This window comes from Xiphias gladius, chromosome 22 (assembly GCF_016859285.1).
Source record: "Xiphias gladius isolate SHS-SW01 ecotype Sanya breed wild chromosome 22, ASM1685928v1, whole genome shotgun sequence".
Lineage (NCBI taxonomy): Eukaryota > Metazoa > Chordata > Actinopteri > Istiophoriformes > Xiphiidae > Xiphias > Xiphias gladius.
In genome coordinates this window covers 6,216,002-6,243,761 of record NC_053421.1, presented here as the reverse complement: position 1 = coordinate 6,243,761, position 27,760 = coordinate 6,216,002, and the positions used below count along the sequence as shown (strand labels likewise).

Genomic DNA, 27,760 nt, shown 5'->3' with positions numbered 1-27,760 from the left:
AGAAAAGGGATGATTTTTGACTTCACGCAAAAAGCTTTTTTTAACCACTGGAACAGTTTTTTTTTCACACGGAGGGCCAGATAATTTTCAGGGTCTAAGATAAATCCAACAAATAATCGAATGAAAACAGTAAATATAATTACAATTATTATTCCCTGACATGATTCAGAAAGTGCAACAACACTGGTTTGTATAGAAAGTGGGTCTAAAAGTTACTGAAGGACCTTTTGTAAGAATATTTCTTTGTACAGTTTAAATCAGCTGCACATTGACTGTGGTTTGACCTATATTCTTTTGAATTCAGAATCAAACTATTATTGACACAAAATTTAACATTTGACATGTTTGAAAAGTCTGTGGCTGCTTCCCCTCAGTCTCTTCACAGACAATGTGCTGGGTATCTCTTTGCAGGACAAGCGGATGTTTGTGTGATGTTGCCATAGGACTGTTTATTTCTGACAGTAATTCACCTTCTGGAGGTTAGTTGACTCTATCACCTGACCCAGCTCTCAGTAATGAGGTTTGGAGTCAGGGACTTGAGGTGATACAAACAAAGGGCTAATGAAAGACTGAAGAGGAGAGGCTGAAGGAGAGGCGCGGCAGTTGGGGAATGGGGGTGAAGGAAACTGGCAGTGAAATAATCAGCACTTGTATGATCGGCCACTGAGACATTCCATTGGTGTTTTGTGTGAAAGAGAGCCATTCATCAACATATCAATAAAAATATGGAGCAGATTATTATTGTGTTTGCTTACCATGGCCCCCATCGTAAATAATGGGTCTGCCTCTGCTGCCTGTATTAATTATAATTAGAATACTGATAATGCGTGTGCTCTTTTATTACAGGAGCTGAATCAATTTTACAGTTTTATTCAGCCCCACAAGGTCACACAAAGTTGCCAGGGCGAGAGACGGGTCCTTGTAAAGCCTTTCTGCAATCAGGGCAGGGGGAAGTAGGATAGAGAGAGACCCAAACTGGTCAGATAGATGTCTCAGCATCTTCACGTAGCAGGTACCATAAACTTCTTGCTTCAGTGTCTCACATTCATGACTGGGAGGGAGCCTGTGGGGAAAAAAAAAACTCTTTCACTGCATTCATTGCCGTTTATTGAATTTGAGTTTTCTTTTTAAAGCTGCATTAATTAATTTTTTTTGGCCACTCTGGACAAAAGAACTGCAAAACAAGCTGAATAGGACAACATGTTATTGCCTTTCAAAATTGTTATGGCTAACTTGTTAGCAAACAGTTGCATGTTAACACATCCAGCAGACATGGACCAACGCTAGCATGCGTTTTAAGTCACGGCTCTGACAACCAGGAATGTAAGTCTAATATTTGCTCTCTTTTTAGCTCTGCTTTGGTATATTTGGGTCTGCTCCATTATGTTCATAAGCTGGTCACTAACTTAGTCTGCCATTTGTTGATGGGCTTGTAGCCTACAATGGTTTTATCAGAGCTGGAGTAACACGAGCGGAATCTATGGGCCATAAAACCAAAACAGTGACCTAAAAGTGGTTAAAAAGCTCTATGGATCCGAGGCGAATGGAAGAATTGGGTGATTATTACCTCCGCCAAGGAGTCTATGTTTTGACCCACGTCTGTTTGTTTGTTGATTTGTTTGTTGGAGGAATGCATTCTACTGAGTGCCACTCTAGTTCTGGATGAATATAAAAATATCAATCAGAGCAGCTACATGTACTTTTTGTATTTAACTTCTTGTTTAAATAGTAATTAACATATATTATAGCAATGTTAGTACTATTTATTTCGCTGCACATTGTTACTTTCATTAACCACAGAAAAGCGATTCTGGCATGCGTTGTCAAAGTGGTCCCCATGTAAAACCACATGACAGATTATAAAGAGAGACCGGCAAAATGCTTTTTCACCAGTACGGTTCTTGGTGGGTTTGGTTTGCATTTGTTGACAGTACACAGGAGACAGTGTGTTTTGGCCAAATGTTGAATCTCAACTTAGTCTAAATTCATAAGGCACCCCACTGGCTTGTTCCTCTGTTTCCCCCTTCCTCATGAGTTAGACTGTCAGATGGCCAAACAACAATGGATCTACCAGCCTATCAGCCAGCTCCTACCTTTAAAGCTTGCTGTGTGGCTTTAAAGAATGGATTTAGCATGGCTTGGCAAGGTTCAAACCAACAAACCATGCCACAGATTTTTTAAAAATCTACATATCTGTTTGCCCCATTTTCACATTTGAAATGCATTGCGTTCAAGTTGCCACACATTAAATTGGTCTCCTCACACTATGAGTCCAAGACCACAGTGGCTTGTTTCTAATGTGTCTTCACAGTGAGTCACCTGTTAGAACAAATAAGCCCATAATCTTTACAATAAACATGATCATCCTAATTAATGTTATGCATACACAGGGATTTGTCCAATTAGAGAAGAATATTTATATCCATAGCATGCTGTGTTTCTAAATAGCTACATAGATATAAGTTTCTATTAATAGCAATACACTTTTTTATATAATGATAAATTTGCATTGTATGACCACTCTGCTATCAGTGAACAAACATTATGCATATTTCATTTGCTATTGCCTCCTTTCACCCGTTAATGATTGGGTGTGCATTTCCTTTCTAGGGTAAGTTGTTGTATTTTTTGCCTGTGAATGTTAAAATGACCCTATGTTCCCAAGTGAATGCATGCATCTGTCATGAAATTATACATTCCATCAGCCCTCATTGAACTGGGCATTGACTCTGTGCCGCAGACTCAGGCTCTGGCAGTGAATCTTGATTATGGATTCTGTGATATTGTAAATGACTTGAGATTCCTCTGAATGTTTCGGATTAATCGGTTTGTGCAGATGTGGTTTCCCTTTTTGGTAGGCGCCATCTTGAACAGTTGCTCATTTCCATTCCGCCATCACATTCTGCATACAAAGCAGATTTCCAGATAGGTAATCCTTGTAAGGTTTTTAGAAGACAGGTTATTAGAGGATTGAAGACTGTGTGTCTGTGTGTGTGTTTCTGCGTGGAAGGGAATTTATGTACATTTTTTAAGTTGGTGACAATGAGCTGTGTCTCAAGGCAGGAGACATAGTAACTGTCTCCTTTCACTTCTCACCTAACAACATCCCACCCTCTTAAAAATGAGCACACACCAGGTACCCAGATACACACACACACACACACACACACACACACACACACACACACACACACACACACACACACACACACACACACACACACACACACACAATCCCCACCTGCTCCCCCTTCTCCCTCTCCACCACTGCCACCCAGAATTCTTTGAAATGCCTGAGGCTAAAAAGCTGGTTACTCTCCCCTGGCTTGCAGCTCACAGCTCCAGATTATTCCTGAATGCCAGAGCTGGTCTGCCCCCATCATCATGCAAACCCCAACATCCACCCCACCAGCACCCAACCCTGTCTCAAACCTGGCCTACCTGTCACCTGTCAGACGCACCCCACCTTTAAGTGGCCAGTTATTTTCCATTGGTTTTAGATGTCTTTCATATCATGGCTCATTAAAGCGCAGCGCAGTAGGCAGCATATTTACATAGGCTACTGGGGAGGTTTTAATTTGCGTCGGTAGAGAGCATGACCGGAACTGAAGAGTGCAGCGCCAAAATGACTTTTTCACATGACGCCCCCTTTCTCCACCGCCACCCTCCCCTTCCTTATCCATTCCCATATGAAAACATGTAGCTGGGCGTAATTGCTTGAACAGGGCACAAAGACGGAGACAGAGCCGTCACCGAAGGGACCGAGGTTTCTCCCAAGCGACAAACCGGGAGGCCAATCAAAGCCAGCAATGAGCCGGCTGTGGTTGTGATCATTCTACTGAATATATACCATTAGTCTCTTCAGAAAGTCCCAACTCTTTTAGCCACTTTATAACTTCCTAATCTGGCTACTATACTGATGAGTCAGTCCAGAATCAGACTATCCTGCCATCTGCAGCTCCACTTTCATCCCAGTAATGGCTGTGTTTATGTTTATTTAGTTAATTAGAGGATTTTTTTTTTTTCCACTTTTAAATTGATACTTTAATCATTGCAGCTGAGTTTAAAATGTATTTAAAGCTCATTAGCATCACTATATGTCTCATTTTTGGGTCAGATTGGTCCTATTTTTCAGTTTGTCGGCTTATGAAATCCACAGTCAAAGTAAGTCTTTCATATATTCATATTTTCTGCTATACTTCCAAACTAAGATATACTGTAAGTGTTCTCTTTGTACAGTAACAATGAAAGGGATGGGGGGTTTTTTTTGCCACTCTGCTAAATTATTTACATGACAAGATAGTCAACTGCCAACTTCACCAATTCTATCTCGCACTGCATATAACAGAGGAATAACATAATTTCCCTCCGACAAGATTTTTAACAGAGATTCCCTGAAAACAGCACCTTTCCCAGTTCACACCAGAGACTCCCCTAGCAGTTGGAGATACCATTATCAGTCTCCAGTTCAAAATTCTATTCAAAAAGACAAGGAGGGATAGAGGCTAATATTGTCATAAGATGCTCTGTGTCACTCCCAAAATACATGGAGCTCTGGGAGATTCAGCAGTTGCAGAGTCCGCTCCTCAAACATTTGCTCTCCTCCCACATCTCTCTAAGGACCCAGTGCTACAAACTGGCTCCTGCAGACGCACTCCAAATAGCAGGCTGTTCATCATGCATTGTCATAGAACAGGCTCATTCCCCAGCTACCCCCCCCCCCCATTCTCTTCCCCTGATCCACTGATGCTCCTGCTGGCCCTACTTCCCATCGCTGCGCTCCGATATCAATCAACAGCAATGAGGCTGGCTCCGTCGTTCGCATCATCCTAAACAACGCTCCGCTGCCCTTGCCCAGACGCCACACCCCGTCAAAGATGGCCGGGACGCCATGTAGGACGGACAGGCGGAAGAATGGACAGACAGGCAGGCAGACAGACACGTGGCCATGTGATTTCAGTGTAATTTTGGAAAGCATATTGTCTAATTTTGCCATCTGTCGGGGAGGAAGCGATGGCAGTGTGGAGCTCATTTGCCGTCTGCTTGCTTTATTGCGGCTATACAGAACAAGTTTTTGGAGCAGGATGCAGGCCTGGTTGTGCAGCCCACTGGAGCTGAGAGGCGTGTCGATACAGGCACCAGGTTCCCACCACTCCATCATGGGCTACTATGCGTCTGCCATCCAGAGACACATGTAAAATGCCTCAGAGAGAGAGCTCAGATGCTGCTTATATTAGAAATGTAACAGTAAACAGGTTAAAAATGCAAGTTCATGCGAGTTCAAACTCCTGAGTGTTTGCTGTCCTCAAGTTCCTGAATACAAGTTGGAAAATGTTTCATACTCTACGACAGATTTGAGTTGTCTCTCATGCCACCAGGCCATTATGAATTTGGTCCAGTTTGCAGCGAATGGTCATATAGACACACACATGCACACGCACACATGCGTCGCTGTCACACATTGTGGATCACGTCTGGTTCAGCTGCTCCTTGGCTCTGACATTAATACAGAGCAGATTGGTGGAGATCTGCAGCCCTTGTTGTTTGATCTTTCCTCCTCTTGCCACATTTCCTGGCACTGCCCCCCTGCCACACCGCGTGGCGCAGGCAGGACTGGCATGGCCTCAACGTGCCTGCCAGGTTTGTTCTCTGTCTTCTTCCCTTTCCAACTTATTCCCTTATGCCCGCTCCATGGATTCAGTTCTGCAAATTACAAGAGCTCCCCTACCCCCAGCGACAGCCCGGATTCAAGAGACCTTCAATCTACCAGTTTGTCTTCTTCAGAAAGAAGTGTTGCTACCTCGGCCTGCGATGTGTCACTCGGTTTGCTTTTGCACATGATAATTGTCCTCTGCAGTGAGTTGGGCTATTGTCCTCATTCTCTTTTCCAAGTTTAGCTGAAAGATTCTCCTCTGAAAATCTCCTTTTGGTACAAACTAATCCACCCAATATTAGAAATATTAAGCTGTAAGGCCATGACTAAACATTAGATAGAGACCAAGCTTCACCTGAGAACAAAAGACATTCCTTAGCCAACAGTAGCGGCAGACTCAACTTGAACAAACACTGTATTCTCTTATCTAGACCCCATCCCCTTCCATTTTCTATTTACTCAGGGCTGCCATTTGGCCCATAATGCCTTGAGTCTCAATAGAGAAATTGTTTAAAGTGTCGCAATCGAACGTATGAATTAAAAGCAAATACATCTTACAGGTAAAGGCGGCATCAGTGCTTCCTGTATAATTTGAAGCATTTGTATTAAGAATAATGTCTGTGAGCGCCACACAATGGTTTCCCTTAACTGCCATCCTTCCCGGGGTTGTGATCGGGATGGGCGGGAAAAAAGCACAAGCTAATTTGGTAATAACATTGCCTCATGATGTCGGCACCCAATTTGCACGGTCTATCTGCCATTTTACAACAATCTGCCTTCCCTTTTATGAATCGGCATCAGATCTCAGCCTTATCTTCCCCCTTTTTTGCGTTAACCACTTCATTTGTGACTAATGGCACACGCGTGATCGTTATCGTTCTAATTTATTCCAAGTTTAAGATGAAGGGCTGGATAAGGTGCGAGAGACAATAAGTTGAGAAAGCCAGTGTGATGCCTCATTTAATGAGGCACATCGTCTTTTTTTTTCGCTGCCAGGGTCAAAAGCAGAGCACACACTGATTGAGAGTGAAGGGAGGAAAACTGAGATGGCAATTCAGAAAAGAGAGAGCAGAGAGGGAGGGTGAACTAGGGTTTTCGTCAGTGAAAATCAGCTTTTAAAGGAGATAGAAGATCATCAGAGCTTTGTAATAGAAGCTCAGTGAGTATCTTGAGATGAAGGTTAGCTAAGGGCTTTGAGAGAGACACTGACTTTACATGGATATTGCTGATGTCTAAGCTCAGGTAGCTGCACATTCAAATGGACAGTAGTGAATGAGAACTATGCTACTATTCAGAGTGAGGTGGTAGCCACAGTTCCTGAAGTAACTCAAATCGGACTTAATTTGTTTTTATTTGTTTGAGAATCATCTTTGTGAAACATACTGAATGCTCAAAAAGCTTAACTTTTTGTTGAGTGGCCTTGCAGCTTTAGTAAACGATGCAGATTTACCAGCCCTGTCTCCTAGAAATTACGTTTATATGCTTCTAATTTGCAGCAGCAAATATGTAATACATACAGAATAATAATTAAACGTATCTGAAAAGCCACAAAATGTTGATATTTAACATATCTGCAAAATGTTCACTGATGCTTTCTTTCATCATCAGATCTTGCTATACAATAACTGCTCATAGCATCTAAAGCATGATAAGAACTTTTTTATGGATATGTTTAAGTTGTGTCCCAGCACTTGGTTAGATTGTGGTCTGGGTAATATCTAAAAAGTCAACAGTTCGTTAAAGCATAAGAGTTTTTACTTTAACGTTTAACAGAAACTTCAATCTTTCCCTAAAATTAATCAAGATGTTATGTTGCCTAAACCAGGTCACACATGGGACTAAAGATGCTAACCCCGGTCTCCAGAGTCCTGTGCTGTGGCCACTTACTATCCATCCCAACCACCTCCTGCAGGTGGAAAATAAACGGGTTCAAATTCACATACTTGCGTGTGTAGATAATGTTCATATAGTTGTTCTGAAAAGCTTTTAGGCTGCCAGGGACAAAGTAAAAATTCAGAAATCACATTTCCATGCGTTGCATTTATAGTTGCCTCATTATCTTTTTTTTTAATTTTTTTTTTTAGTCGATTTCTTATGCATCAAGTGCCTCATATTTAAAAGGCTATATTTTAAATGAAGGCAGCCCAAAGATACATAACTAATGACCATTCATTGGTTTGCCTCTTTTTCCCCCTCCATCCACAGAAGAATGAGAGGCTGCTCTCAGGAGTGAACATAGTGTCTCCTAATGTGAAACACACAGGATCAGTCTGTCTCTCAGGCCTCCTGGGCAACATATGGAGCCCTCCAAGTTAGTGTTCAACTTCCCAACGGCTGTTGTGAAAAGTGCTGCACTAACTGCGGCCCTCAGAGAGCTAATTAGAAACCCTTGTGCATAAACCTTGCTAGAAGTTGCTGTGGGCTGCACCAGCCCCAACCAAGGCAGGATCTATGCTGCCTGCTAGATAATAAACAAAATTTGCATATAATGTCAACGTTTGGCATCCTTTAGCAATGGCCTAGCCACTCTCATGGCAGCCGTTTGAATCACATCGATCAAAAAGTTTGGGCAAAACATCTGATCATTTACAGTCGTTTGTATGTGAGAGAGATGTTTGCATTCATTCAAGCATTTTTTTCTATTAGAATTCTGGATGCCTAAATCCTAACTAATTACTCCCACCCTCCAGTGGTTTAAACTTGTGATTTGTGACAGATAAAAAGCCCCACATAAGGGTTCCCCACAATACATATTTAGCTGTAGAGTAATTAAGCTGCATTAAACTTCATTCGTACCTGCCAGAGTGTAATACTGCACTGTTACACAGTGACGCTTTCAATTAATGAAAACGTCTAAACCAGCATACATCTGGGATCACTATGCAGGGTCTAGCTTGACTGTATTTGTCATGCGCTATAAGCCAACACAATTACACAGATCTAAAATAGTAATTGCTACGTAGCAGCTCTTACAATGGTATAAATGGAATTACCCCCAAAGAAAGCACTAGTAAGTCTAGTAGGAAATGGGGTTGTGTGTGGGGTGGGGGGTGGGGGGTGGGGGGGTGGGCTGAGATATGTGTGTGTGTGATTTTTTTTTTGTTTGTTTTTTTTTGGAGGGGGGGGCTTTTACCAAACTGTAAATCATGATTCACTTTTAAGAGGTGGGAAAATAAATAGTGTCTGAAAGTGCAATGATTTCAGTGATTTAAGGGAGCTTTTGAGAAGCGTATTACTAGAGGTGACAGCTTGCGGGAGATAGGCAGGTTGTGTTAAGAGGAAAGGATAAGAGGCTATGACATTATGTCTGCAGGGTTAAGGTGTCAGAGTCAAAGCGTGAACCACTATTACTGGATCAATACTTCTCAGTTTTGCACTTATCTCTGGCCCGATGGTTAGCAGCAGCTTTTCTGGATATACACAGGGACTAAATGCCACTACTGAGGGGGAGACTGCATACCTGCTCCATTTTCTACAACTGAAGAGGAGCATTGTAACAGGGAATGTTAAATATTTGAGCTTTTTTGCAGGAAAGGCTCAATTCTCCACTGTTTTTGAAATGGGTTCCTGGGCTTAATGCAGGCTGGAAAGCTCTCTCTTTTTTCATGAAACTCAATAGAACAGCACTCTACACTCAGTTTTCGGTTTCTTAGCTACACCTAGCTAAAATGAATGCAGTCTAATAACACAGTCGTGCAATAACTCCTCCCTTCTTGAAGGTTATAATGTTGTACTGCATTATACAAAGAGGTGTGCATGTGTGTGGGTTGTTTAACCTACCCTCATTGATTTAAAAGCGGTGGAAATAATAATAGAAACACCTGTAAACATAATGCAATGCAGTGCAACAGTGCCACAAAGTACATCTTCCAAAGTGACCGTACAGTTGAATCAACACCCCTTTAACACAGATTCAGCATTATAACATTATAACCTTCATAGGGAGGATTTATTGCAGGACATGTTTATTAGACTGCATTGGTGTCAGCTAGGTGTTCCTAATAAACTGACAACTGAGTGTATTTTATCAAATTTTGGTAGGTGTCAAAAAATGCAGTTTTTGTTTTATTACCATACATTAGGTTTTGTGAAGTCCTGCTGCTAAAATGTGTCCTCAAAGAAAATGAAGTCCGTCCTTTATGCTTTAGGTATGAAAACAAAAATTGCACTCATGTCATGTCTACTCTCGCATAGGAAAAAGAAAAAAAGAGAAATAGTCACAGTCAGAAACAAGAAAAAGTGTGTACTTTCAAGTCTTTCATTAAACTTTTGAAGCCTCTGAGTTAATCCTTGCTGTACATAGAACAAAAACTCAGCATTCAACAATTTAAAAAAGCAGAGAGAGAGAGAGAAGGGAAGAGAGACAGAGGAAGAGAGAGAGAGAGAGAGATGAGGGGAAGGGACTGGTCTGATCGCTACATATTCATATTCCTATGCAGGCGTTATCACTTAAAAGGCTTTCTAATTACAACAACAAGACAAAAACTCCTTGGATTCCTTCCAGACCCGCTAAATGATAAAATAAGCTTGCACTCTCTCTCCTTCTTAATCTCTGCAAAGCACCTTGGAGCCTCATCTCCCAAATACAGGCGAATGAATGTGAAAATGCCATTTAGAGATGCAGGTGTGACATTTGATAAGAAACTTCTGGATTAAATATGTTCTGCTAATGAGGAACCCAGCTACCCCATCAGGGCAAACTATTGGTGGGATTGTGTGCGCACTGATAACATTCCACACGCAAACATCCAAATTCATTATTAATAAACAGCCGCAGTCTCTCTATCACACAGAAAGTCTGGATCCTTCAGTGGAGAGACAGGGATGTTGCGTCTCATTAGGAGAGGCTAAGGAAAAGAAGGGGGAGGTACGGGCGGTGTATGTGGCAGGGTAGGGGTATCAACTGTTTTCATATTTAGCTGTTTGGGGCTTTTTTGGGGAGGGGGAGAGAGACATTTTCAAAGGGTATGTTAATGGTGCATTGAATGTTGGAACAAAGGGGTTGAAAGTTCCAGGGGATCTGGCACTGAATGTAATTCTCTGGCTATAGCTAATACGGAAAAGAGGGGATAGCAGGCTAAGCCATTGGTGCAGTAGACTGGGAAGTCCCCGGCCCCAGCTTGACATTTATAACGATTTGGAGAAGATTAAAGCCGTATTACTGCTGTAGTCCATAATGTGGCTCTGTAATGAGGTGTGAGTGCATTACCGTCCTGTGGAAGTTAGCCGCTGTTTCAGACCTTTAAAGGAAAGACACAGAGAGAGCGGTGAGAACACGGATGCTTGACTGCATTGTGGTCATCTCCAGTGAAAGACTCGGAGGCTGGGAGCTGGAGTGAGAAAGGACTCCAGGAGCCTGCCAGTGGAAGCTGAGGCTGCCGCTGTTGAAGACTTGTCAGTCTAAACCAGCTTAGTTCAGCCAGCCAGCAAAGTGTCTCAGACTGACAGGCAGCACTTTGTTATTTGGACCAGTAACTGGAGGTCCATGTCAGCCGCCTGGAAATATTTTACATTCAAATAGAAATTAGAAATGGAATGTGTTATTTCAGGCACAGAATATGGCAGTGAATTTTTTTGTAAGGTGCATACAAACTCAAAAAAGAAAAAAGAAAAAAAAACAGCTTCAGGAATTCTGCCAGCACTCTGTGTTGACAATTATTATTTTGGCCTGTTGGCTTTTTTTTTTTTGCTTTTTTTTTTACAGTACATAATAAAAAGGACAGTGGTGCTAAAGCCAGCCATGGAAATGAATATTCTAAAAGGTGTTAAAAAATGCATGCACTATCTGCGAAAATAAAAACAGGTAATTCTGCGTTCGCGTGTGCAAATGAAGGTTGCAGGTGTCGTCTGTCCATTTAAACACTCTTTATGATGTTAATTAGTTGTTAGCGTAATTTCCCAGCCTCCGCCATCAACCGTGAGAAGTTCAGAGACCTGCTGTTAACTGGGAGTCAATGCCATGGCACCATTTCAAGAGCTCCCAAACAGGACGGCCAGTGATAACGAACAGGTGATGGGGCCTGATGCCTATGGCAGCAGGATATTGCAAAGACAATTGAATTTGTAGTGAGAAATGAATCTTCTGGACAGCATATCAAATGTTAAAACAGCACACATTGCATGCAATTTGCTTATGCAGGAGAGTGATAAAGTGTGCTTATTTAAAAGATAAACAAAGGGGGGATCTAGTGCTGTAAATTGTGCATGTGTGTTTATTCCCTATGAGTAACACCAGAGGTTTATAGTCCCAGACACGGGCAGCCGTACTTTATGGCTCCTCTGTTTGTATGATAGCAGTATTTATGATATTGGAATTTATGTTGTACTGTATTCACACTGTCAGTGTGCTAGTGGTGGTCTGTATTTAAATGCACTTAAGTAGATTTGGTATTTGTCTTGTGTTTGAGCCTTTGAATGATGTAAGTTTCAGCGAGAGGTCAGATTCATTATCCCCTCAATACTTCTTACAGGAATCCGGCCTCCCAAGGTTAAATTCAACATTCCAAGTTTTTCTCAAGGAATGAAAGCCATTCAAATAGAGAGGAGTTTCATCTCCTCAGCCCCTGCTCCAGCTAATCTTAACCCCTCGCAATAACATTTCCACTCTGCTTCCTCCAACTCCAGACATATTTGCGCTCCCTTACTGCTTGTGTCCTGTTAAGATTTAAACAGCAAACATAAAATGCAGAAGATAACCTGCAGAAAAAAAAGAAAAGCTTTCTGAGAGACTTGACTCCGAACATTATTTTAAAGACCAGATCTGAGAGCTTCGGCGCAGCAGTCGGGAGCGATTATCTGCTGTGATCCCTCTCCGATGCACTGAAGTCATTCATCTGCCGATCCTCCACCCCCCGCACACACACACACACACACGCAGCCCTATGCAAAGACAGACCCCTAATCATGTCGACACCGTGTGTCAGTGCCGTGGATGAGCAAGGCCTAGAGATGAGAACGGCTCTGTAAACATGGGCAGGCAGCAGGGAGCTTCCCTCTCCCCCCACGCTGCTCGGAATAAGCAAACGGGAAGATTTAGGGATTTTGCCGGGGCCCAACTTTGTAGTATCGGCTCAGGGTCTTTCTCGACGTTTTCCGGGGTGCTGCCTATGGGATATTGTTCTTAGCTTATGAAGTGCCGCCCGCCCCTTATAAGCTGTGTGTCTTTTGTCAATAGTATTACAATTTTGGAGCCGAATCTTTTTTTTTCCCCCTTTCTATACTCCCTTGGATTTAACTCTTCAGTATCTTCTCTGGCTCACATATTGTCTATATATTTTGTCGTTGACCTTTGCTGTTGACCTCTAACATTCAGATAAACCAGCAGAATCTTTATGAGAAACTCTTATTATACTGCTGCAGCCATTTTTCATTTGACCTCTGTATTCATAGAAGTCAACTTTTTTCCCCAGCACTGTCGATTATGAACTATCATGACACACTAGTAAATCTAGTGTGCATCAACTGTGTGCATTCAATAAACAGGCTAATACAATTGGCTGTATCAAATGGGATGTATATTAACAACAGTCAACTGTGCTCTCTCCCCTGTCAGGATTCTATTATGGAGCATGCTCCCGCCCCTTGTTTTGATACAGCGGTAATTTAAAGACCGATCTTAATTGACTTATTTTTTCCGCATGTCTGTCGGAGCTTGTGCATGCACTGCAATAAGAGTCTTGTTTCTTTATTGGGCCACACACAATGTACTGAGTTCAATTTTACCATTCATAATGAATGCAGCCTCGCCATTCAGATGCAGCCATAAGCACACAGCAGATAAGAATTTAATTAAATGTAGATTAAAACCAAACAGGAAAACACACTGGCAGATAATTTTTTATCACGTCCCCTGGTCATATTTTTTTCCCTCATACTTTCGACTTGTTCTTCCTTGGGCTACATCTTTTCAGCTTGCCAAAAGTGGCACAACACCTCACACATCTCACCGTGGCGCCGTGAGATTGTGTAAAATGCAAAACGAGGGGCGGTCACACGATTAATCTGAATCCTCGTGTCTGGGGAGGTGGAGGCTGGCGGAGGATTGGGGGAGGGGGGGGTGGACGGGGTATACAGGGGTGCAAGGAAGAAATTAGTTGCTTCATCCCAAATTTGCATCATTTTCCAAAGGACAATCCCAGCACTGTAGGCAAGGGGAAACATATCTCGTTCTCTGCAGGAACAATTAAATGTTTTCTACAATGCTGAATAAATGTCACCTTCAGTATCAAATTGTCCATACTTGCTAAACATGATGTTACAGTGAGTGCCTTGAAAGCACGCCTGAGCAAAGAAAACCCAGTATTTTAGATGTGGACCACAGCCTCAGCTAACATACTGTAAAACACATTCAGGAGCTGTTCACCTCAGGCTCTAATAGTGTGTTGAACTCCACTGGGGCTGCTATTGAGGTAGAGACAACTGCAGCCTTGTCAGGGATTTCCCACTATTGAAACATCACACCCAGGGGCTCGGTTACATATTAAACACATACATTATTTTAAAAAGATTTGTACACTACTAGAATTTTCCTGTCGTGTATTTTAAGTAAAATGAAAATTGACAGAAAGGCCCTCTCAAATATCAAAATGCAGCCCTGGTGTTAATGTCAAGTATTTTCAGTTTTTTTTTGTTTTCTGGGTTTTTTTTTGTTTGTTTTTTTTGATGAAATACATTAATTTCCCACCATCTGGTGTACTTATCATGTAGCATATTTCATTTGCATCCAGGTTCTCTAACACTTTTCAGACAGCTGTTGGCTTAGACAGTTACCTGAGTGACTTGAAAGATGATTTGCGCTCTTGAAATGACAGTTTGTTTTAAATCAGTGGTGATGGCCATAGCTTCCGCATGCATACACAGATTCTCAGTGATGTGCTCAGACTGGAAAACTCCAAAATTGCACGATTGTACATTATAATTTGGAAAAATTTTTCTTACTGTAACAACAAAATTGCGTCCGTCGCATTAGCAGAAAGGTTGGAAACGTGGTCTTGCAAATCACGGCAGTGGACACAGTGCCACCTCCTGCCACCTCCACAGCGGCTGACACCGGCGTTCCACTGCCTGCCTGGCTGTTCCCGTGCCCGCCTGCCCACCGCGCTGATGCTGCATCTCAGTTCCACTCTATTACCCTCACGCAGGCGATTGGCCTTTTCTGTGGGGAAAAGAGCAATTTCCTGTCGCAGTCTGTTTGATCAAGTGCTAAACCCTTGTGATCAATAGAGAGACAGATGTCGGCTCCAGATGGCCGCGTGGTGATACCTGGGGCAGCATGGGGGCTTGCCAGGACGACAGAATGGCAATGAGCAAGGGCAGCGGCTGTGCTCCCGATGCACCAGCCACCGAGACACAATGTGACAAACGCAATTAGGCCTTTTAGCCGCAGATTATTTATTTCTCTTGCAAACTGACAGAAAATTAAATTAGCGCATACTCTAAGCAATATGTAGAATTACAGGGGTGCAGAGACAGAGGGCATGCTGGGATGTTGCACCGGTGACTGGTGTGTCAATGTGTGTGTCAGAAAGTGTGTGTGTGTGTGTACGTATTTTTTCTGTGTATTGCTGTGCTGTGAGTACCAAATTAGCATGGCCGTAAATAAGGCAGAGAAAGTCTTTTCTAATGAGAAAAATGTATGTTTCAAGGCACGAATCAATAAGTATTCATGAAGAAAAATACATAACTTCATAAATTTCATTCCTCCTGACCAGATCAATAATATTGAATTCCAAAATGGATGACAGGTGCATCTCTCTGGCTCTCTATCCTTCTGGAGAGGAAAAAAATAACTGCCAGCACCAGAAGGCCAAAGTAGACCTTTCCAAAGAGGAGACACAGAGGAGGAGAGAGGCTCCCATTTTTTAAACGGCAAGCATTTGCATTAGGGCTGGCATCCACCATACACCCCCACATACACACACACATACACACCCACACACTTAAACACACACACACGGACTGGCCAGCCAGCCCATGTGGCGTAGGGCTGGAGCCATGTTGGAGGAACCACTGAGGCGCATGGCAATGGCGCACTGCTCTCCCAGGAAAACCGAGCTCGGCGCCGTTGGCCCTCCGCCGTTCACCTGCTCCCGCCGAGGCACGATGGGTAGAGGGACATGGGCCATGGGGCCACAGCTGGATGGGAGGGAGGGGCAGGGTCCGCTGCGGTGCTCAACACAGCAGCGTCCTGTCACGAGGGGTCTTCTGGTCCCATTAGCAGGGCTTGGTCAGGACGGGCCCCCAACCAGCCTGCCACCGCAGCGGGGGCCGCGGTAAACACATGTCGACTGGCCACAACCAGGACACAGGCAGCACTACCCGCAGAGAAGGAGAGCTAATAGAGTGCTCAATGGGACAAACCTGTCCAAATAAAGAATAAAGCGGAGCGGAGAGGAGAGGAGCCAGTCAGAGCTTTCCGTTAATAGTCTACTCCACTTTACTGTGGACAGGGAGGAGCTGACTGTGTGTCTGTGGCAGCTAATGAGGGAGAACAGCTTTGTACTGTAGGAATTTGTAGCTGGTATTGTCTCAGACTGACAGCACCGAGCTCAAGTGTGTTCACTGGAATATAGAAGATATAAAATGAGAGAATAAGAGTCATTTAGTTTATGGGAGGACATTAAATTTGTTTGGGAAAAATGAAAATGTCAAAAGGAAAATTTGGGTTTTTTTGTGCATCTTAAAAAGGTTTGTTTAAAAGTCATAATAAAACAGTAGATATTTGGTGTGCTCATTATTCTTCCGTTAATTTCATAAATTGCATTAGAAAATAAATAAATTTGATATTGAAATCTAGACACTCAAGCTCCATCCCTGCACACTTACAGAGCAGAAACAGCTGCTAATTCACATTTCTACTTTTTTTCTCCCTCAAAATTATTACAGCACTATTGCCAGTCAAACATCCCCCTGCCAGTATCGTTCTCACTGTGTTGAAAAAGCTAGACAAACCTCCAGAGACTAACCACAGAAACATCTTTTAATTTCAAAGTGAAATTTAAATTTTTACTCAGTAAAACATTTGCTGAATCACATCATTGCTACATTTTTTTTTTTTTTTTTTTGTCTTCAAACAATTCATAAATGTGTGTTCAATGACATTGTTCCGTCTGCTGTGCTGCTTTTATGTCTTTGTTGCCTGTGAATGTATACTGTAGAGAGAGCGGCGTGTTTGAGGCTCCCCTGGGAGGACTTTTTAATTTGTGGTTTCTGACCCGCGTGCCATTCGCTCAAGGCCATCCATGAGCTCTCGGAACTGGCGATATCTGCAAAAACACTTGATGCTAAAATTAGTCTGGACACTGTAGTAGAAAAGGAGAAATCTGGGGGGTTTGGGGTGTCAGTCGAGACAAGACAAGTCAGGGCTGTGTAAACACATATTTACTGAATGCTATTTATTTCACTGGAAAAATTGTTTTGCCTGCAACAATTCAGAAATTTCAGAAATAAAATATAAAATGTGTTAAAAAGTGACAAAAGCATTCCGGCATTCTTGATTACTGTCATTACAGAAATGCAGCAACAACAGACAAAAGATAATTAAACACACACACAAAAAAAAAATCATACAGCATTTTAGTCCCACGTATTAAAGCTTACACAACATAATTCCCAGGTAAAGATCAAGTCAGAATGAGGTCAGAAGAATGTCTTTTGATCCAAATTCCTTTCTCATGAGAGTAAGATCTTTAGCACCTACCTGCACGGATGTATAGGCAGACTGGCGTCTATGCTGCCCTGCCATGTCTGAGACATCTCTGCGTGATCACAGCAAAACATCCACCGGCTGCAGCTTGAGCATGAGAAGAGTGCCTCCTAGTGGCCGGGAGAAAACATTAGAAGGAGTAGGTGGAGGCGGAAGAGAGTGGAAGAGAGATAGGGAGGGAGAGAGTCAATCTGTGTCACTGCCTTAGTGAAATAATAGTAGAGTCAGCTAATTCTAGTTTAGTGTACCGTCAATAATAGTAAGCTTGTTTGACCCTGTGAATGATGTTCCCGCTCGTGTCTAACTCAGCGTTTTCCTTTCTGCTGCTTGCTTGCTCCGGCTTGAGATTGTGACGGCGGGTTTGACAGCCATGAGTCATACTAATGTGTTCAACTCTGATGATCCAGAAACAGTCTAAATATTTACCAGTATTCATGAGGAGGATTTGTTTAGTGTTTGTCGCAGCACCGTCTGCTGTCAGGTGCAGATACAGATATTATTCATCCGCGATCTGTGTTTAATATTTTCACAAGATCCAGGGAAGTTGTTTTGTGTGACATGTTGTAATTTACTCCTCCTATGATAAAAGCTTTGTTAAAAAAAAAAAAAATAATAAAGAACCGGTGGTTAACAACATGCAGCTACTTGATATTCGTAGGTGCGAGGAGCTCTTTCCCATTTGACCAGGAGGAGTTGGAACTGATTTGAAGACAAGAAGAGTAGAGGTCTTTAATTACAACCCTCTCTGTGTCTTCAGGCACCACTGGCCTCACTTCACAATTATGACCAGCAGTTAGTGAAGAGCCAGTCGACAGCGACGGCGACTTTATGGGGCTAAGGAAAAAAGACGTTTCCACATCAACGTCAGGGTTGACAAAGGAAAAATTTGTTCCGCACTAAATCTGGTATCACATCTTTGAATCTTTCGCTCTTTGAAATGTATAGTGGGGTCATCAAGCACTTCCATATGAGTGTATGTGACATGACTTGTTCCCAAGCTCTCCGATTTCTCAGAGTGCACAGTGATTCTTTTTAATACATGACCCCACGTTGCATTCCAATATTGCCGACAGGCCGACGTTAGTTTTCCCAGAAGCCCCATTCAACCCCTCCCTTAATACGTGGCCATGGTGCAGTGGGACTGTACTCCAGTGCTGTAATGGCCTCTGCACAGTAATGTGTTTGGACAGATGGGAGAGGCAAGTGCTGATGTGCTTAACTACACATTTTACAGCTAAACTATTAAAGAGTTGTGCTGTTTACACACCAACATTTGAATACCTGTCTTCAGGCCAGTTTAATTATCCAGCCCCTTCTGTTATTTCTGCTGCTTTGTTGTCTCTCAGCTTTTGCACGAGGCATGGGAGATTTGTTTGCGGCTTCATTAAGATATGGTGGTGGTAGCAGTTTGGAGGGAGCAAAATAAATAAATAAATAAAAATAAATTCCTGCACAAGTATCTCATACTGTATTCTCCCAGCCTCCCCCATACATACAAAGATACTGTACACACCCATTTTCTTATAAAGTCATTTAAAGTGAGAAAATTAAAAAATGCCCTGTGATGCCTGCCCTTTGAAATCTCTCAGGGCTTTAGGCAAAGGGGAGGGAACTCACGCCCCGAGTCCCTGCGATTCATCCTGAGACGTTTGATTAGTTTATAAGTACTTATGGGGGGGGGGTGCATTGTAATTTTGTTTCATGAATTCCTTCATATGTTCATCTTCAACTGCACGTTCAAATAAACCACTAGTCAAAAGGAAGAGAGGGAAGAGGGCATTTAGCCAGCAGAGCCATAGTCTCAGGGCCTCAATGAGCTGCTAGATATGGTATTGAGAGACTGTAGGAAGCAGTGGTTTTTAATTATCTGGACTATGTACAGGATGCCGTTTTTGATTGTTTTAATGAGGCAGCTGGCCTATTGTCTCCCCTTAATTCCTCCATTGTTTTTAGAATATGTCATAGTTCTTTATTCTTTTATCAGGTGCTCTGCAGGAGGATTTAGACAATAGCCCTCATTCCAACTGCATTGGCCACTGCACAAAGGCAGCTCACTGCAGACAGTTAGCAGGCAAACAAGTGCAAATCACAAGCTCCACTTTTCCCTGCCTTTTCCCCAGTTTCTCGACTTACGGTTTTGGTCTTTCACTCTAACTCTTGACCCCCCCCTCCCCCTCCTCGCTCCTTCATTCACGCCTTTGTCATAGGTGGCTCACCTGTGTTTTCTTAAATCACCTGTCATGAAAAGGCTGTCGGAGCGAAACATTCATGACAAATCTTTTGAGAGAGCTCCTACATGGAATATTGTTTTTGTCTGTTGCCCACCTGACGCCTCTGCGCAAGGCGGTTCTCTATGCTTTGCATCTCAATATGTGCACCAACATGACATGTTTCTCCTCAGTATTTTGTATGCATGCCCCAGTACATAGATGTACCGTAGATATGCATATGTGCTTGCATTTGTTGGTGTGCAAAGGTGCAGATGTTATGGCTGCAGAGTTAATCACAGTTGTATATTTCAGTTTTACATTCTTGAATGACTTGTGAAATGTAAAATATTGATAAATTCAGAAAACAGTCAAAATCAATAATCTGTGTATCTGTGTCTATATATATATAGACACATATCTATATCTATATATCTATATCTATATATATATATATATATATATCTATATCTATATATATATATATATATACACCCATACATATACACCCATACATACATACACATACATATATATATAAAATATTCCAAATTGAGAAGAAAAACTTCGACAAATCTGAGAGAAATAGCAATGGCTTCTAAATCTCATGACAATTTAAGTGTAGTTTTAACCATAATCCTGCAGCCAGAGCACGTGTATCTTACTACCCTGTCTTGGTTGAGCCACTGTAACAAGCAGAGTGCTGCCTCAGTGTTTTGTGTAGCTCAGTAAAACTGGGACACGCAGTCCTAAAACTCACTTCCACCCTTCTCACACACAACAGATGGATCTGTAGCATTCTTGGCTGAAGGGATGCAATCTGAGTGCAAATTCTGCTGTCAAAATGCAGTAAAACATTTTCATCAGACTCCACATAATCTGCTTCATTTCAGATGCGGAGAGCATACAGTATCTTTGATTTGGATTGATCCAAAAAACACTGATTTGTATCTGAGTGTCAGGGCCTAGTTCATAATTCTCTTTGTAAGCTTAGTGCGTCTGAACTAAGAGATCCATACAGAGGAGAGAAACTTTTGTGGCTATGACTGCGATATAGTATTCCCCGCCATTGTCAGTGGCAGTTTGTATCTACCTTGATGGTAACTTCGGCAGACAGTGGAGGGGAGTTTTGTTATTTTAATTAGGAGATAAAAATTCAAAGGGCCTCTCCAGGCAGTGTGTGGTATGACAGAATCAAAACGATGAAGTGGAGCGGCCTGAAGTGTGTGTCTCGTCACAGCAGATTGGCCGACAGATAGGCACTGCTCTTTAAAGTGGCGCTGACATGCACACTCTCAGGCACACACACACACACACACACACACACACATTCATGGGGAGGAATCCTGCACACAAGTGAGACTCTGAAAGATAGCATATTTTAATACCATTTCACTCCTTTGACACGTTTGTGCCAGCCTAATTTTCAGTGCTTCACCAGAAGATAGGAAGGGCTAGAAAGGTTTTAATCAAAACTCCGATGTGAAATCTGAAATATTCAATTTTGGATTGAAATAACTGGGCAATTCATTCTAGAAACTTAATGATTTATACAGAATACATGCCGTGGTAGTGTAAAGACATGGTGGCAATGTTTCCACCCTAGTTTTCCTTTTCTAATAAATCCACAGAGAAGTGAATTGTTTTCATACAGAGCCTCACTTGAGCACCTTCACCACGTCTCCAGGGTGGTTCTAAACCTGGTGATTCATAGGTTTAGTGTAAACATGAGTAATCAGTGTTCCACATGTGTGGGGGCTTTCTAGCTTTGTCCCCCTGTCTTCACACCTCTCCCGAGGACTCTCTTTATTCCACATCAGCCAGGGCTCAAATCAAATGTCCCCTCTCAGCCTGACACTCCGTCGGTATGTTTGCACATCTTTGAAAGCTAACAGCGTGCTTTAATTAATTGTCCAGCTTTCCTCAGAAACAATGTCCTAATTCTGCCATTTAGCGGGAGTGTATCATAGTTTGTTGTTATCTCCCCAGCCAGATTTCTGTAAATAGTCATATTAAAAACTTTAATCTCTTCAATGGAAAATGAAGTGCAGCTGAAAAGCCTGTCATGTGCTGAGATAAATATTATCTAAGCTAAAACCTTCACTCTCTCCCTCTACCCCCCTTCCTTCCCCCTGCTTCCTCCCCCTTTCTCTGACTTAATGAATATGTTCAGAAGATTTCAGAGGAATGCTTAATCCCAAAACACAACAATCTAATAATATGGAGGACCTGTCTCAGTGTTGTAGCTGACAACAGCATTGTAGGCTACAGTTTCTGGATATGAACCTCAGTAGCCTAAAAAGACATTTCAGTGACAGTATGAAGAAATTACCTTTTAAAGGTTTGTCCAAATTACAAAAACAGATTTTCTCACTTACCATAAATTGTATAGATTTAGTTTTATTTGACAAGATTTTTTGACGTGTCTGAGATTTCTGTCAACAAAACATGGGGGTGAATGGAATTTCATTCACCCTCACTGATCAGAGCAATAAAAAATTATATTCAAAAAGTTAAAAAGCAGTGTGCCGTTCCAGAAAGAGTATCTCCATTAATGTGTATAACCTACGGACCTCATTGGGAAGAGGTTTCATTGGGAGCACAGAAAAATAGTCCCTATGAAAACTTTTGATAGCATGCTCTGTTGATTATCCAGAGTAATGTGGGCACTGACTTTGGAAAGTGGTGTTGCTGTTGAATTTTCCAAATGTAATTTTTCAGTGCTGTGAGAACCTCAAACAAAATTCTATTCACCTTTCATTGTATCAGGGTGGCGGCAGAAATCTGAAAAAGTGAGAAAATAATGTTCTTTGTAATTTTCGTGAACTGTACCTTAATTTTCTTGGGGCTTTTTATGTAAAAATACTATTCTTGGGACAATGTATTATGTAGCATGTAACATTTTTCCATTTTGGAATACATCATCTTTATGTCCTACCCGGCATATTGTTATGCAACACAACATTGAAATACTGAGTCTTTGAGATGTTGCGCATGCCTTTCAAGTTGTACACAAATATCATTTCTTCCATTGCATAATGCTTTGACATTTAAGACTACCCTTACTCACGTGTACATGTAGTAAAGCTTTCCCCACTCTCGCAGCAAGCTTTTAAATGTCTCCTCCATCTCCGTTTTGTCCAGGCGGCCAACTGTGGTGCACCACCACCAAGAACATGATGGAGGGCGAGGAACTGGTGGCGTTTGCGGTGGACTTTGACTCACGTCTGCAGGCAGTGAACCACATGTCTCTGAGTGAGGGCATGTACCCAGCCAGGCTGCTGGACAGCATCCAGCTCCTGCCGCAGCAGGCCGCAATGGCCTCCATCCTGCCCACTGCCATCGTCAACAGTGAGTGTCCATGCATCAACACAAGTACACATACAGGAGCTGGATCGAGATGTCCTTTTGTTTAGATACACACAATAACACACGCATGGTCTTGTTCTTTCTCCTTTTCTCTCTCTCTCACACACACACGCGCACGCACACACACACACGCGCACACACACACACACACACACACACCAGTCCACAGCCTGCACTCAGTCACCTGCTTAACAAGGAGCGTCGTCTCCGCCGGGTGTAGATTAACCCAGATGAGTCTCTGCACTGGAGATAAGAGCCATCGACCTTCAAGTTTTGGGTTCACATAAACACACTGAGGCTCGAACTAACGTGTTAATTGCAAAATACATGCCTTATGCAAATAGTGTGTTTGTTTACTTAGCGAGGGCTATCTGGGTTCAGCTCAACAGGGAGGCTTCTGTAAGCAGATGGTCCAGTGTTCTTGTTTGCCCTTGAGAAAGGGCACCAACCCAGTGGTAGCAACACAGCGATATGCAGCAGCTGAGGATTTGGTGGAAAAGCCTTTTAACACAGGCTTTGAGAGTCAGAACTGTAGAAATATAGAAGAGGAGTATGTGTGCATGCATGTGTGCTAACTCTTTATTTTTATACGTATGTATAAATATGAAATTACTTTTAGTATCCCGATATCAAGTCCCCTTTGTTCCTTTCTGTCCCCCTCCAGAGGACATCTTCCCCTGCAAGGCATGTGGAATCTGGTTTCGGAGTGAGAGGAACCTGCAAGCCCATCTGATGTACTATTGCAGTGGGCGACAGAGGGAGCCAGAGACGGTAGTGGAGGAGAACGACACCGGACACCACCAGACCCCCAGTATCTGCCCCTTCCCACAGTGCAACAAGAGCTTCTCTGGAGCGAGGGCCCTAGAAATGCACTTGAGCACATCACACAGTGGTGAGTGATATTGTCATGGTTTACAGAATTTTTGCAGAAAGTAGATTTTTAGCACGACAGATTTTATTTATTTTATTTTCTTAATATTACAGCTCTTTGAGATGGCTACTTTCAATCAGTTTTTAAAGAAAGAGGGTTTTTACGGTGTTTTAGAAAAAATGATACAAGTTTGGAAAAATGACTGTCATTTCTTTTCAGAAATATACATATACTGCTGTCAGCTAACATAGTTGACAGTTCATCCTTCGGCAAAAAAAAATGTAGTGGATGGGAATAAGCTTGGCATAATGCATGAGCGTTTGATAGTTTCCACAGTTAACTCTAAAGGAGAAGTGGGAGGCGAGATTCTGAGCATTTCCCCCTTTTATCTCCTTCACAGGTGTCAAAATGGAAGAGAGCCTCCCTCCTGGCACCAGCTTGAAATGCACAATCTGTAACTACACGGCAGATTCTCTTATTACATTCCAGCATCACATCATGTCTCACCTGTCACAGGCGGCCTTCAGATGCAATCACTGCCATATCAGCTTCCAGAGCCACAGGGAACTCTTACAGCATCAGGACTTACATGGGCACGGCAGCAAACTTCACAGGGAAGGCGACGGCAGTGAGCATTCCCCCAGGGGGCCTGAGGAAAGCCTTCAGCAGCAGCAGCAGCAGCAGCAGGCCCGTGCTGAGCTGGCCAACAGGAAGGATGCTCTGCTGGGAAGTCCCAAAGGGGCCCTCAACAAGGAGACCAGCACAGACGGAGAGGCTGACAAGGCTGAGAAGAAGCCCATGCTGTCAGTTCAGAAGGGAGATGCACACCCAGGCAGTAAAGCCAGTTTTTCTTACACAAGGATCAAGTCTGAGCCCTCCAGCCCCCGGCTGGCCTCCTCCCCTGTGCAGCATAACATGCCTACATTTCCCATGGGCCCCTTCTTGTCTCAGTTTGCTTTTTCCCAAGACATTTCGGTAGTCCCGCAGGCTTCTGAGATTCTGGCTAAAATGTCAGAGCTAGTTCACCGGAGGCTGCGCCATGGAGGGAACAGCTACCCCCCTGTCATCTACAGTCCTCTTATGCCCAAAGGGGCCACCTGTTTTGAATGCAATATCACCTTCAGCAACCTGGACAACTATTTGGTCCACAAAAAGCACTACTGTAACAGTCGCTGGCAACACATGGCAAAGTCTCCTGACTTCTCCGCCCTCTCAGATAAGGTCCCTGAGGCGGTGAGCCCCAACAGTGGTCACAGTTCTGTTAGCATGTTGGCAAGCTGCCACCCTACAGAGGCTGACAGCCACCTCATGCAGTCTGCTTGTCTGAACTCCAATGTGTTGGACATGATCAACGCTGGGGCTAAAGGGCCTGATAAGGATCTACCAGGACAGGTGAAGAAGGTCTCTACCCCGACTGGGGCTGAGGAGAGGCTGAATGGCAAGCAGATGGAGGGTAAAAGCCCAAGTACGGGTTTGGTGGAAAGTGACAATGATCCAACCAAGACAACCTGCGATGCCTGCAATATCACCTTCAGTCGTCATGAAACCTACATGGTCCACAAGCAGTACTACTGTGCAACTCGTCATGATCCCCCCATGAAACGTATGTCCACGAACAAGGTGCCCTCCATGCAGAGAACCATGAGGACCCGCAAGCGCAGGAAGATGTACGAGATGTGTCTCCCTGACCAGGACCACCAGAGGCCCCCTATGGGCCAGCCAGGTTTCCTTGGAGTTCCTCCTATGAACCCTTGTACATCCCAGGAAGCTGTAGAGAGCCTGGCAGACCGCTTCCACCCCCGCTGTGAAATCTTCCCAGGTATGGTACCCAAACACCTGGAGGCCTCTCTGACTGTCACTAAACCAATTCTGGCTCCCAAATGCAATACTGTGGAGCAGCAGGAGCTGGATGCTCCCATTGATCTCAGCAAAAAGTGTTCGCCAGTCCCTGACAAGACATGTAGCTCTCCTAAAAGATTGTTGGACTATCATGAATGTGCTGTGTGCAAGATAAGTTTTAACAAAGTGGAGAACTACCTGGCGCACAAACAGAACTTTTGCCCTGCAACAGCCGCTGCTGCCGCTGCTGCCGCTGCTGCTGCTCATCAACAACAACAACAGCCACAACAGCAGCAACAACAAAATGAGACTGGCAGCCTGGAGCCAACCATGTTCTCAGATGTGAAGAGTGAAGGCAATAACAACCCTGATGATGTCTACGATAAGAGCCCAGGCATATGTGAGAAGAATGGCAATGGGAAGGTTATGGTGCAGAATGGAGGCATGTTTCCCCCTCACCTGGGGCCTGTGCCGGCACTCAAGCCTTTTGCTGAGCCCCAGCTCATCCCATCAAAGGACGAGAACAAGAATATGTTTCTGCCCCACTGCCTTTATCCCGGAGCAATAAAGAAGGTGAAAGGTCCCGAACAAATATCGCCGTATTTTGGGATAAAACCAACCGATTATGTGACCGGAGGACCAGTGATGCAGGGAGAGGCCAGCGAACAAGAGCAGAGCGTGAATGGGGGAGCAGGAGGTGCAGGTGGAGGAGGAGGAGAGACAGGAACAACCAGAGAGCAGAGCCAGCAGCCTGCTAGCAATGGCTGCCCCCACCCTGGTAAGGATCCCCTTCCCCTACTGCCCAAAAACAGGGGCATGGTCATCGTCAATGGGGGGCACAAGCCTGAGGAGCGGTCAGGCACAGCTCCACCGCAGCAGGAGAACCAGCCCCAGCCAGATGGCCAACCCCCCAATCCCTCACCTACGTGGGCCACTGAGAACCAGGCCGACTCCAATGAGAACATGTCACCTTCCTCCAAGTCCCCAAATGAGGAAGCGGCACCCACAGCCAATAAAGGCGTGAACGGCTCTGGAAGTGGCAAGTACTGCCGCCTCTGTGATATCCAGTTCAACAACCTGTCAAACTTTATTACCCATAAGAAGTTTTACTGTTCATCACATGCTGCAGAGCATGTAAAATAAGTTAGAAGAATAAGACATGTTCTTCTCCTCCTTCCCACACCTTTTCCCCCAAACTTTTAACCTTTTTTTCTCCTTTGTTTTGGTACACTGTTGTGTCTGGAATAGTGCATCACGCAGTGCTAAACGCTGCTTGTGGACAATCAAGAGAAGCTTCTTCTTTCATCGTTTTAAGACTTAAAAATGCAAAACCATTGGTTAAAAAAGAAAAAGAAAAGAAAAATGAATCAAGAATAATATTGGTGCCACTTTCACATTAATTTATTTTACAATCAGTATTAATAGGAGTAGTGATCTTAATTTAAATTCAAAATAAAATTTATATCAGAGTTGTTTGTAATGTTATTGTATAGTCATTCTTGTGTAGCACACATATTGTTTACACTGTAATGTAGGCTCAATGAAACAATAGACAATACAAAAATGAGATGCATTTTAGACACAAAAATAGCTACTGAGGCACTTGTGTATTCTTATTTGCTGTACCAGTTTCTGTATATGCCCAAAATGTTACTTGCAGATTGCTACTAATGACTTGTTAGCCTTAAAAAAAAAATCACCATTTGGGTGTGATAACCAGGCACAACCCTGCATCTCACATTTTGGCATATACACATGGCTTTGCATACATATGTGGCTGTTTGTCCCTGTCTCTTTTCTTGAACTCAGATGTGGATGTTTTCATGAGGATGGCAGCATTCTTGTATAGTACTCGTATTTCTGTTTGATGATACACTTTGGTCTCCCTTTTTGCAATTTGCTCTCAATGCAATACTTTGTAAATGGGGGAACATTACTGAAAGCAGTATTATGAAATGGGGACTGTGCATATAATTATTTGTAACCCCATAGGGAAAAAAAGAAGTTGTACAAGAATTAAGTTTATTGCTGATAAACACGATGGGTGGGAGGTCAGTGGGGATACTGATGTAAAATGATCATTCCAATGTCCTGATTATGGGAGAAAATGTTTCTTA

At 43.1% G+C, this 27,760-nt stretch overlaps 1 protein-coding gene and 1 long non-coding RNA gene across 3 annotated transcripts in view; one reads left to right on the top strand and one right to left on the bottom strand.

Moving 5' to 3' along the window:
- The window catches only part of zfpm2a (zinc finger protein, FOG family member 2a), a 120,344-nt gene extending 93,306 nt beyond the window's left edge, over window positions 1-27,038 (top strand). For both annotated transcript variants that reach the window (XM_040118368.1, XM_040118367.1), the window contains exons 6-8: window positions 22,709-22,915; window positions 23,598-23,825; window positions 24,205-27,038. In XM_040118368.1, the coding sequence (XP_039974302.1) occupies window positions 22,709-22,915; window positions 23,598-23,825; window positions 24,205-26,786 (3,017 nt within the window). In that variant the 3' untranslated portion in view covers window positions 26,787-27,038. The remainder of the gene's footprint in view (window positions 1-22,708; window positions 22,916-23,597; window positions 23,826-24,204) is intronic.
- Window positions 954-22,847, bottom strand: LOC120784507. Its single transcript, XR_005706454.1, has 3 exons — window positions 22,635-22,847; window positions 17,352-17,467; window positions 954-1,063 (listed from the first exon to the last, which is right to left on the bottom strand). It is a non-coding gene; the product is annotated as an uncharacterized LOC120784507 (long non-coding RNA).
- Window positions 27,039-27,760: the final 722 nt, after the last annotated feature.